Below are 12,988 nucleotides of genomic sequence, written 5' to 3'. Positions count from 1 at the left end.
GCCCAAGAACAATCGAGTCCCCATCTGATCACAGAGACTAGCCACAGTGTCTCCACTCCACTCCTCTCTACGCTCTATACTGTTCCTTAGAGTCAGCACACCAGGTTCCCCTAGTGCAATAGCATCTAAGTTTGGAAGCCTAGGGAATGCTTCGGTAATGCAGCTACAGTCCACCCTGAAAGCTTCTTCAGTGCTATACATTTTCTTTAAAATGGGAATATTAGTTTAATTTTCCTAGTCAGCGTAGGCAATTACTCCACACATATTCAAATGTCTCTTCCTGTAGGAAGTTTCCATTTCCTGAATAAATGTTTGAACATCTTTGCAGCCTTATGAAAGGTAGTTGTTTCACTGTTAGAGAGCTTTTAGACAGAACTTATTGCTGCCCTTCTGTTGTCAAGATGGGCATAATGAAGACACAATAGCATGGAACTTAGACTTCAGATCTACTTACATCAACCACCAATTTTTGGCTATTAGGATATCTCCCTCCTTACCTCTGTCCTCTGCCTTATGCCACCTCTAGTCTCTATCATACCTTTTACTAAGTGTTTTTAACATATAAAAAATGCAATGATGTGAATCTTGGATAAAAAAAAAAAAAAAGAGAAAAGAAAAAAAAAAAGAAAAAAAAAGGTTTTATTTCCATGATCATAAATATCAAGGAGATAGCAGTCCTCAAGGATGATCTGTATTTATGTGTGAAACTCTGTTAGCAAAACAAATCAAATGCTCTGTCCTGTTTCTTACTTGTCATTCACCACTCTCCTAAAGCCATCAGTCAATAATTCAGAGACAGAAATGCCATGTGATTTAGCTACACGATGACAAGACAGTGCGTTGCAGGATTGAGCCTTTAGTGAGACACCCAAAAGTTAGACTTTGTTTGGCCAAACATATCAAACAGTAAAGTATGCCAAATAAATTTATAAAAATCAAAGCTTATTTGTGAACAGAAATGAATAATTCAGTAACTGTAATAAATAATTAAACCTGCCCTGGTTTAAAGACTGAGCTATGCCTTCACCTTCAGAAGCAGTCCCAGCACACCAGTATTCAGGCAGAATGATAGGATCAAATTGGGAAGCTTTTCCTGATATTGGCTCCCAAGCTATCCTGATCAGCAGCAAGAGGCAGTTTTGAAGTCTTCAAGACAGTTAACAGCTTTCATGAGAACTAAAATGCATTTTAGCTAAGGTGTTGCTATTATCAATATTAATTACACAGCTTCAGAGGCCAAGTTCTATCCTCTGTTTCACTGGTGAAACACCCCTGACTTTAGTGGGGCTTTACAAGCAGGTCTGAGAACAGATTCAGGCTTTTTGATTAAAACTATTTTCCTTCCACCTACTATAACCTACTATATTTTACCACTCTCCATTTAGAATAAAGAGCATAGTTAGCTAAATTCTGCTTATAAGTGAATATCTTTTCATTTATTTATTTATTTATTTATTTATTTTTTTAAGGACAGGCAGGAGAGCTGTGACCAATTTGAATATCTTTTAAACTTACATATCCTTATGTATATATGTGGATATACACATACAAATACATGTATCTATATCTGTGTATGTGTATGTATATATATTTACATTTGTTGTCGACGGAGGGAAGACACAAACGCTCAATATGAGTGTTAAGTATGCTTCAGCTTTAATGGATAGCCCTATCTGTTAGTTCCGCATTCTTCTATCCGCTAGTTCCCCTTTCTAATCTAACTATAACTCCCAGGGCAGTATGCCCTCTACTATCATTGTTTCTAATTGCCTGGGATTTCTCACAAGAGTTCCCAGACAAGCCTTGCGTACGTGCCTTTGCTCTTGTTTTTCTAGACCAGCTGGGTGCGGTAATCCGCCATTTCCTTATCTTGCAGCTGCACGAGATCAACGTGATTACGCGCAGCGAGCCAGTCCTCAACAATTCCCCCGTTTTTATTTTGTGCTAGAAAAACCTTATTAGTTAGTTGCTCGAGCCTTTTTGTTAGACAACTAAATATTACTCGCGCCGCTACTATGATTAGTGCGATTATTAGCAGTAAGCGTAACCCCTCTTTTATTAGACCCAATATCCAACCTCCCATGTTCCCAAACCAACTTGCAAATAGTTCATCAAGCCAATTATTCTGGACCACTATCTTCTTGTTGTGGTCTCTCAGCCATTTCAGCTGCTCGTGGATTGACTCGCCATGGTCCGAAAGATTAAAACAGCACATTCCTTCGAGCTCTTCACACCCGTGGCCCTGTGCCAGCAGCAGAAAATCAATCGCCGCTCTGTTCTGTAATACAGCGTGTCGCAGGCTATCCAGGTCCTGGGCCATTTCTGTGAGTATCTGCGTAGTTACATTTGCCTGCTTTACAGCCCAACAAGCTAGTTTCCCAAGACTAGCCATAGCATGGGCTACCGCCACTCCAGGCACAAGTGCCGCCGAAAAGAATCTTTCGGCAGGACCCCAGAGTTCAACCTGGTCATCACAGTCACTTCCCAAGGTTTTGAGACTGCGTCTCGTCCGGTGTCTCCATTGACGAGTAATGTTTCGCAACTCTTGGCTATGTAGATCAGGGGCAAACAAGGTCAGGCGTCCCAAATAACATGGCCCACCGTGCGCATTTGCTGGAATCCCCTGCCAGGCTCGATCCCCACAGATCAGGAATATGCCAGGTGGCAGGGCCTTGGCAGTCTGCCTTGGCCATGTGCTTGACTCGCTCCCGTATGCCCCCATGGTGGTGTTGGTGGTGTCGTTGTATCCGCAGTAACTGCTATTGGCCTCGAACCCCCTTGTGTGAGAGGTCACATTAGTCCATTGAGTCATATTCTGTTTTCCTTTATTCCACATAAAGCACGTCTGTGTCCAGTTATTACTGGTGTTCCCTACCGCCACTGATCCCAACAAATCCAATTCCTGGGGATCCCATGGCAAGCTCGTGTTCAGAGCCACTAGCGCCGCCACAACGGCGTCGGAGAGGTTGGACGAAAGATGGAACAACTCAGTACTTGCGGAATATGGTGCTAGCAGTTGTTTCAGCTCATCCTTGTTCCCTATTGGGACCCCGAACAAACAGGTGCGGAAGGGATCGGTCGCTTTGGCAAGAGACAGGCAAAATGCAGACTGACCGGTGGAGTTAGCCCAAGTAACCCATATATTGTCACGGGGCTCAATCTGTATGAGTCCTTGTGCTAGGTGGATCAAGAGCAAGGCTCCCTCTGGTGGCTGGTTGGAGGTGAAGGGATTCATTTCGGCTGGATTCCCCGCAGCTGCCGCCGCTGTTGAGGGGAAGGCCGCTTTTTGTGTCATCGCGGGGCGGCGGTTCCCGCTGGTCTTCCCGTTTCCCTGGGTCTTTCTCCGGCAAGCAGTTTCATTATGCGTATTGGATCGACAAGATGGGCACCACACATTAGCCGTCCCACATTGCCTCTTCATATGACCCGCGATGCCACACCGATAGCAGCGTAGTGCAGGTCTTCTCGACGAGTGAGGTCCTTTTCCACTTTGCAGGGGGGCAAGGGCGGCGAATACCTGCGACTGACTAGCCTGCAGTCCCTGAGTAATACTTTCCCCTACCTTTCGAATAGCGTCAACCAATAGCGCCTGCGAGCCTATCGGTATCCGCGACAATCGATCAAGAGCCTCTTCTATAGTCCAGGTACTGGGCAGCGTATTTAGAACATTTCGAGAGGTTTGATTACAATTTTGAAGGGCGCATTGTTTAAGAATAGGGCCTTTGAGATATTCGGGTAACCCAGCTACCTGTATAGCTGCGGCAACCCTATCAATAAATGTTCCAAACGCTTCGTCTCGCCCTTGCTTGATGGACATATAGGAGGGCATTCCTCCAGGCTCCCTAATTTGGTCCAGTGCTCTCCTAGCTAGCGTCATGGCCGCTTTTGCCTTATCCGGCCCCATTAGGGCCTGGGCCTCCAAGCGATTGTATGCACCGACCCCCAAAAGCTCATCCAGCGTGACCCCGTATAATGGATCTCCGGGCTGACGCTGCACCGCAACTGCCTCCTGACAAGCTGATTGCCAATGGGCATTAAACAGCAGGATCTGATGCTGCGTCAGTATTAGTTTCATGATATTACGAATGTCGCCGGGGAGCAACACGTTAGTGGACCACAGATAGTCTAACATCTGTTTCGTTGGCTCCCCACGTATTCCTGACTCATTTACCGTGGCACGCAATTGGGTCAGTATTTTCCAGTCCAGATTTGTCATAGTAACAGTTATCTGGCCCTGGGCGTCTGGTGGAGAATACACCACGGGGAAGGCGCCTACAAGCTCTGTCGCTGCCCCCACATCACCTTCACGTAACGCCTCCCCTGCTATTTTCGCCCAGAGTCCTGCTCTCTCCGACCCCCCTGATTCGAGTCGCATATCTTTCAAAAATGGATTCTTATTTCTCCCCTCGCCTGCCGCCTCTCCCTCGGGAGTTTCCAGGGGTAGAGGAGGTGCACTGGGTCGTGCCCCCTCTCCCCATCCCCCGGGTGCCTTCATGGTGAATTGTTGGACCGACGGAGGGAGGGGGTACGGATTGGCCTCTTCATCCGCCCTCAACGTTTTGCCCAGCCGCTCTGTTGCAGCGGCTGCTACTTTCTGTTCTACCCGATGTATTGTTAAAGCATTCGTAACAGCCCGCCACGGTTTTGCCAGCTTCTTAGCCGTCTTATTCTCACTAATCATTTCCTCAAACAATATATCACCAAACTTACGCCACTCATCCTCCTCAAACAATGTGTCGGGGTTAATAAAGCAACCCTTCGCCACCCCATAGGCCACTAACCCCTGTAATTCTTTATGACAATCTATATCTGGCGTCTTACGCTTTTCTAAAAAGCACTTAAGTAAATCAACTGCCGCTTGTTTCTCCATTCTTACTTACGGTGCCGTTGCCCCCGTGTAAAGCTTCTGTTCGCGGCGTTCCGGCGGGACCCACTATGGGTTCGTCCCGGGTGCTCTCCCTGAGTCACCTTCTGCTCGCCCCAATCTTATGTTCCGGAATCCGGGTTACGTAGTCAGAACCGGCTTTCCCCTTCTTCTCCGTCACCTAAGACCGGCTTACTCGTTTCGGGTCCTCGTCCAGCAAGGGTCCCTGTTCGGGCGCCATTTGTTGTCGACGGAGGGAAGACACAAACGCTCAATATGAGTGTTAAGTATGCTTCAGCTTTAATGGATAGCTCAATTGTCTTTTATCGTGTACAGGATAATTAGCTCATACATATTGCAAAAGCCAAGCTCCTTATTGGTAAGCGTCATCTACTGCCCTATCTGTTAGTTCCGCATTCTTCTATCCGCTAGTTCCCCTTTCTAATCTAACTATAACTCCCAGGGCAGTATGCCCTCTACTATCATTGTTTCTAATTGCCTGGGATTTCTCACAAGAGTTCCCAGACAAGCCTTGCGTACGTGCCTTTGCTCTTGTTTTTCTAGACCAGCTGGGTGCGGTAATCCGCCATTTCCTTATCTTGCAGCTGCACGAGATCAACGTGATTACGCGCAGCGAGCCAGTCCTCAACATACATTTATATATATATTTACACACAGAATCACAGAATCAGTCATGGAATCCTAGAATGGTTTAGGTTGGTGGGGATCATAAGGATCATCCAGATCCAAACCCCCTGCCATGGGCAGGGATGCCTTCCACTAGACCAGGTTACTCAAATCCCCATTCATTCAACCCATTCTTCCTTTTATCAGTGACACACTTATAGAAGCATTTATTGTTGCCCTGAATGTCTCCCTATATATTGATGTCCCTGAATAGATTTAATCCTTTCAGGGCTTTAGCTTTCCTAACCTGATCCCTGTCTGCTTGGACAATATCTTTGTATCCCTCCCAGGCTACCTGTCCTTGCTTCCACTCTCTTTAGGCCTCCTTTTTCTACTTGATTTTGGCCAGGAGCTCCTTTTTCATCCATGCAGGCCTCCTGACATTTTTGCCTGACTTCCTCTTTGTTGGGATGCATTGCTCCTGAGCTTGGAAGAAGTTATCTTTGAATATTAACTATCTTTCTTGGGCCCTTCTTCCCTCCAGGGCTTTATCTTGTGGTATTCTACCAAGCATGTCCCCGAAGAGGCCAAAGCCTGGTCTCCTAAGAACAGTATATATATTTACTTTTATATGTATGTCATATATTGACTTCAAAAACTACTTTTAAACTTGTTACATTCAAAATCTTGTTATGGGGAAAGGGAGCATACCAGATGTGGAGCTAAGATTTAGTGTTGGTGTAATCAATATTCTAGGAGTATAATAGTCCTGATTATCTGATTAATACAGGAAAACATAATTAATAATACTCTTAAAACTGTAGTACAAAAATAACCTTCCTAGTACTTACTGCTGTTCCCTTCCATATCCCTCTGGTTTCTAAGTCCCTTCTCAAGATGAATGGAATTGATATGGCTTCTGACAAGTCATATTATGTTCTGAGGTGTTTTCTAGAGAAGTGTTGTGTTCATGGGGGTTGTTTCTTCCCCAGTGGTGTAGTGGTGCACTTTGATGTATCTTTGAATGCTTCCTTACCTCTGACTGCTGCCTTCTGACTGCTCCCACTTGAGGGACAAATGTAGCCCCACAGCCTCTCCCAGACTCAGCTCTTTGTTGGGCAGTGAATCCCAGCCAGACCCTTCACACAGAGGCACTGTCAGACCTCAAGCTCAGGCAGGGGAGGCAGCAAGCATTTGGTTTGCTTACGGCAGCATAAGGCAGCTGCTTAAATAAGCCCAGCCCAGCTCATGACAGAGTATGCCCCAAAACTCTGTACTGTAGATCAGTGCAATCTTTTATTAGAAATGGCAAAAAGTTGTATCTTCTAGGCTAAATTTTGCTATATTTGCATCATTTTGAAAGTATTAAGAAATATACAAGGGAGCCACAAAGATTATACAATGAAATAAATGCAAGGAACAAAAATTTTCTTCCTGAAACATTCTTTTCATGATCAAATACTTTAAAATCACGTTTATTTAATGTCTAGATAGATTTCTTTCCTTATTTTCCCCCCAATAGAAAACCATTTTAAGTCTTAACATAAATCAAAGTTGCAGGAATCTTAAGTCAATATGCAAAAGTGAACATGCATTCGCTGCAAACTGAGCAGCTGGCCTGAAGAATTTCTTGTCTTCATCTACTAATACCTGTACAGTATTTTTCCTCTACAAATTAAAAATCAGACAGAATACCAAGGCTACATCTAACTCAGGAGAAAATGGAAACACTGCCAAGGATGCATCCCAGGTGTGTCATGACCAGAGCGAGGCGTGTCTGCTGCCTATTTCATAGTTTTCAGACATATTGGTTAAAAGCCATGAAACTTCTAGACTTCTGTAAAGCCTTTGACAAGGTCCCACATGACATCCTGGTCTCCAAATTGGAAAGATAAGGGTTTGATGGGTGGACCATTCAGTGGGTAAGGAGTTGGCTTGAAGGTCGCACCCAGAGAGTGGTGGTCAATGAGTTTATGTCCAGGTGGAGGCTGGTGATGAGTGGTATCCCTCAGGAGTCTGTCCTGGGACTGGTACAGTTTAATATCTTTATCAGTGACATAGACAGTGGAATCAAGAGCACCCTCAGCAAATTTGCAGATGACACCAAGCTGAATGGAAAGGATGCCATCAAGGGACCTGGAAAAGCTTGAGAATTGGGCCCACGTGAACCTAATGAGGTTCAGCAAGTCAAAGTGCAAGGTACACAACCAGGGCTGGGTCAATCCTGGACATGAGTACGGACTGGGAGAAGAATTTATTGAGAGCAGCCCTATGGAGAAGGACTTGGGGGTTCTGGTGGATGAAAAGCTCAACATGAGCCAGCAGTGTATACCTGCAGCCCAGAAGGCCAACTGCATCCTGGGCTGCATCAACAGAGGAGTGGCCAGCAGGTCGAGGGAGGTGATTGTCACCCTTTACTTGTAAGTGGGGGGCTTGTGAGTCCCCACTTGGAGTACTGCGTCCAGGTCTGGGACTTCCAGAACAAGAAGGATGTGGATCTGTTAGAATGGATCCAGAGGAGGGCCACGAAGATGTTCAGAAGGCTGGATAACCTCTCCTATGAAGAAAGGATGAGAGAGCTGGGGCTGTTCACACTGAAGAAGAGAAGGCTCCAGCGTGCCCTCATTATGGCTTTTCAGTTCTTAAAGAGGGCTTATGAAAAAGAGCAAGGGCAACTTTTTATTCAGGCAGACAATGACAGGACAAGGGGGAATGGTTTTAAACTGGAAGAGGGAGATTTAGATTAGATGTTAGGAGGAAATTCTTCACTCAGAGGGTGGTGAGGCACTGGAACAGGTTGCCCAGAGAGGTTGTCAATGCCCCATCCCTGGAGGTGTTTAAGACCAAGTTAGATGAGTCCCTGAGCAATCTGATCTAGTGAGTGGCATCCCTACCTATGGCAGGAGAGTTGGAAATATATGATCTTTAAGGTCCCTTCCAATGCAAGCCATTCTGTGATCCTGTGAAGATTCTATGAAAACCTAATGGGGATCTAATTGCTGTCTTAGCTACCTAATGAGTGGTTATAAATAAGACAGAGACAAACTCTTCCAGGAAGGTCCCAGAAGAAGGTAATGAACAATTTTTGGGGGGGAAATCACAATCAAATACAGAAGAAAAAAAAAAATCACAGTGAGGGGTTGTCAACCATTGTTGAAGCTGAGACATATTGTGCAAACTTTGTTCCTTGATATATTCAGAACTTAATCGGACAAGGTCATGAGCTTCAAGATTCAACAGCAGCTTGGATCCAACTCAGAAGCTGGTTATGCTTAGAGATAGGTTTGGAATAAATGGTCCCCTCCAGTTTAAATAATCAAACAATTAAAGTTAAACAATCAATCAAACAAACAAAAGTTTGATATCAGAGACTGTTATCTCTGGTATATTTATATAAGAAAATTTAAGACAGGTTAATATCTGCTTAAACATTTTGAGAAACAAAGTCATTGTGAGCTAGTTTCAACAATCCAATCTCAGCAACATAAGGAAAATGAGCAAACTATGTGATTTTACATCTTCTAGTAAGCTGATGGAGGAGAGGAAAAGCAATCTAAATGTAGTTCAAAGTAGGAGAAAACAGAGACTTACACTCTTAGTGCTTTACTGACTATAATCTTCATTCATTCTAACTTCTTAAATTAAACTGTAAAAAATCTGTCATGCTTATTTAGCCAAATAAAATAAATACTTCCCTCTTAATTTAGGAAGACTATAGTCACAGTTAGTGATGAAGCAAGTTAATGGAGCTCATAGGCTTCTTACTGCTAGACTATAGAAGAAAACTCTGATTACTACATAGGTGTCTTAAGAGTTAAATATATATAAAATAGAAATAACTGATTTTTCTTCTTCACCTCTTCTTGTTGAATTGCTTTTTAACTACTGAATGTAATATGGATTTGGAAAAAAAAATCTGATGAGATCAGAATATTTTCTATTTTACCAAAAATAGGCCAAAACATTTCAGAGATTTTATAATTTAATTATTATTTTTGTTGATTTTGGTGTTCAGCCACATAAGCGATTTTAAGCAGCACGTTCATGTGTTTCTTATAGATTATTTTAGTGCACTCTATTTACTGTTTAGCAAATATTTCCTATAGTCACAACTATTTATTTAAGACAACTAAAAATTCTAAAAAATTATTTTTTAATATTTTCTGTAAATTTATTTTTATTATTTTGTATATTTTCCTCCTATATTTTATGTTTATTGTACCTGTCCAAGCTAAGAAAGGGCACAAAATTCTTTGCACATGCATGAACATATCATTCACAGAATTCCAAAGGAAATTTTGTCAGAAGATGAATAATCTGCTTTACTACACAGAACACCTATGTGATCAAGTGGTTAACATTTAATTTATTCTTTTTAATATCTACTGGTGAAGACAGAACTGATTGAATTTCTTCTCCCTTGCTGCTGAACTCTGTTAACGATCTTCTCATCTTGGCTTAAGCAAATGTTCCTACCATTTAGATTAATGGTATCTTTAAGGACCATTTTTGTTTTACCTCAGAACCAGTATATATTCAAGTTTGTTTAAATGTTTAGAATTCATTCTGATCGTCAGTGTATAATACGGAAGATGTATGAAGTTTATTTTCTTGTGAGTTCTGATTGACTTCTGAATTCTGGATGGGTTATTCCACTAACAATGGAAGCATAGGAAGCCAAATTTTTTAACCTCCAGACAGCAGCTACTTAAATTACCTTTTCTACAACGCTGGGAAATCTCATGAAAGTATTTATAATTCTTTATTTTTCCTTCTGATTCCTAAATTCATTAAAATATTTATATTGGTACTTTGTCATCTTACTGTACACAGTTACAAAACAAACAAAAAAAGGGTTCAAAAATAATATTTAATGGGCTATTATATTATCTTACAGTTATTCATACTTGAATAAGTATTTTCCAGTAGCAGGAAATATTTAAAGGGAGCAATTTATCTATTATTCTTCCAAAACCTTGAGAAGCTTTAGTCTTTCAAGAGCTCTGCAGGTCTTCTGTACACACACATACACGCATAATTGTATGTGTGAAAGTTTCTGTTCATGTATCACACTTTTTACTCCTTAATGTGAAAAAATAACAATAATAAACAATATAGTATTATACTTTCAGAAGATTATAATGTCATAGCAAAATCAAAAGATATCTACCACAAATAGTAGATATCTACCACAAACAGATTTAGTTTCAGGGAAGTATTATCAACATGTCCACTTAAGAGAAATGTTCTCAGCATCTTAATAAAGTCCTAAGTAGTCATCTTTATGTCTAATATAACTAAATATTTTTCAGAACTATTTCCTAATCAGAAGGAATATCTAAAAAATGAATAATACCTATCATACCTATCTTGTCTTTCAGCCATTCCTCTCAGTTTTGTATCGGCTGCAAGCTCGATGAGGGTGTATTGTGTTCCAGTGTCTAAGAGTTTAAACAGAATTGGTCCTCGTATGAGACCCAGGACACACCAGGAGTGACTGGCCTACAGCTGGACTTCATGCTCCTGGTCGGTCTTTTGAGCCCAGCAGTTCAGTCAATTTTTAGTCTGTCACTGAGCACTTACCTAATCCATACTTTATCAGTACTTACACTTCTTGAATAGTCAAAATCCAGCATTTCCTTTTGCCTCTTCTGTTCATCTACCTTTGAAATAGCATATTCCCCATTAACTGTTATTTTTTACATATAAGCTGTAAAAATAAAACAGAATAACAAGTTGTACAGTGAATTAAAATTTTTAGAAACTGTATAATGTTCATCGACAGGATGCATCAAAGAGTATTTTATCAAGTATTTAGTTTCCATTTGATTGCCTCACTGACATGAGCTGCTGCTGGCTACCTCATCCCATCATTAACTTCAATAATGCAAGGTTTTTAAACATACCTGTAATGGCCATACTTTCTTCATCAAGCTTATGTATCTTGAAAATCCCTGTGTAAACAAAACCTGTATGAAAATACTTGACTTTATTCAAACACGATGTCTTAGAAACTATTTATTTTTGGCCTTAGGACTGACAAAAGTCTAAGAAAATGCTACCCATACTGAAGACTACCTAAAACAATAGTAGAAATTTGGCTTCTGAAAACAATATAGGAAAGTCCTGTTGCTGAAAGCAGAAGTGTTTTACTATATGAAAAATGATCTCTGTCCTTGGGTGGAATATCAGAAACAGAAAAGTACAATGTTTTCACATATTATGTTCTTTAATTCAAGTGAATAAAATTGATATTGGAAGTTTTTTTAAAAAAATAGTTTTTTCTGTTTTGAATGGTGTGGTCTGAGAATTACCTACAGAAAATAAATAATATGAGTAGAAATTTGATCTCAAAATATAACTCAAAATGGATAATTGACTTAATAACCTGTTTCATAATGATATCAGAAATATAATTTTGTTGAATTCACTGTACAAAATTTAGCTAGTTTTATAAATAATGTTAAAATCAATGAGAGGAAAATGTAGCAATGAAGAAGTATGATAGTAGGTGAAATAATTAAATACTATTATGATATCATGTGAACATCTCCCTTGTCAAAGAAGGTATACTGATCAGCAGTATCAGGTGGCAGGTTGGGTAATTATACATGCTCTTCTATTTCTGTCCACAGAAGACTAGGAATGGCAAAATGAGAACAGCCCAAACATATTTGCTTTGTCCTCAAAAGTCTGGTCCTTAGAATGTGAGTCATGGCCTGTCTGTTACAGACATATTTCTTCATGTTGTGTGGGATCTGAAACTTTGATCATGGAGTTGACAAAGATGGAATACAGACTCCATGATTTGTAAGATTATGCCAACTCAGCAGATAAGAAAACTAAATTGTCTTGATACAGAATGATTATGGGAAGGAAAAAATCATTATGGTCAATAACTAATTTTGTATGAATACAAAACCCTGGACTCTGCTATGAATTCCAACTATCATTACCTGATGAAAAAAACAAACAAACAAACAAAAAAACCAACAATCAAATTAACAAGAACTTAATTCTAAGACTCTCACCTGTACTTAACTAGAATCTGGATCCATTTTTGAGGTTTGGGGAAAGATGGTGTTGAGGAAAACACAAAAGTCTGTGAATGAAAAGTATGAGAGTGGGAAACAACTTGAGAAAATATAAATCTATGACTCTATGAAAATAGCCGTGTACATATTTTGAACAGAATCAGCTAGATACAAGTGCAAATCAGGAGCATTTTTCAATGCATTACAACACAACTGCAGAAAGGCAGGTGTTGATATCAATGCAATTTATACCTGCAAAGAGGCCAGTTTACTCTAGGCTAGGCTTTGGACAGAGTTGGCATAGAATTGAGAATGTTATGTTTTCTCTTTTGAATTTTACCTTATGCAAAACTAATGGAAGTGGAAAGAAAGTAAGAGAGAAAAGAACATTGAAAAATTTACAAGAATTTTCACATCTGAGAATGAGCTTGTTCTTTAACTATTTCTAAACACTTGAAAAAGA

General features: G+C 40.8%; 1 protein-coding gene across 2 annotated transcripts; it reads right to left on the bottom strand.

Annotated features, from left to right (window-relative positions):
* Positions 1-1,665: 1,665 nt before the first annotated feature.
* Positions 1,666-5,516, bottom strand: LOC136789668 (uncharacterized). 2 transcript variants are annotated; one of them, XM_066990167.1, is made up of 2 exons: positions 3,941-5,516; positions 1,666-3,562 (listed from the first exon to the last, which is right to left on the bottom strand). In XM_066990167.1, the coding sequence occupies exons 1-2, from the start codon at positions 4,868-4,870 to the stop codon at positions 1,832-1,834; spliced, it is 2,661 nt and encodes an 886-aa protein (XP_066846268.1). In that variant the 5' UTR covers positions 4,871-5,516; the 3' UTR covers positions 1,666-1,831. The 2 variants fall into 2 exon arrangements, with proteins under 2 accessions (XP_066846268.1, XP_066846259.1); XM_066990158.1 differs by having other exon boundaries at positions 1,666-5,516.
* Between the last annotated feature and the right edge of the window lie 7,472 nt (positions 5,517-12,988).

The sequence above is a fragment of the Anser cygnoides genome, chromosome 1 (genome assembly GCF_040182565.1).
Source record: "Anser cygnoides isolate HZ-2024a breed goose chromosome 1, Taihu_goose_T2T_genome, whole genome shotgun sequence".
NCBI lineage: Eukaryota > Metazoa > Chordata > Aves > Anseriformes > Anatidae > Anser > Anser cygnoides.
Note: the sequence above shows the minus strand (reverse complement) of the source record. Positions and strands in the feature narration are given on the sequence as shown.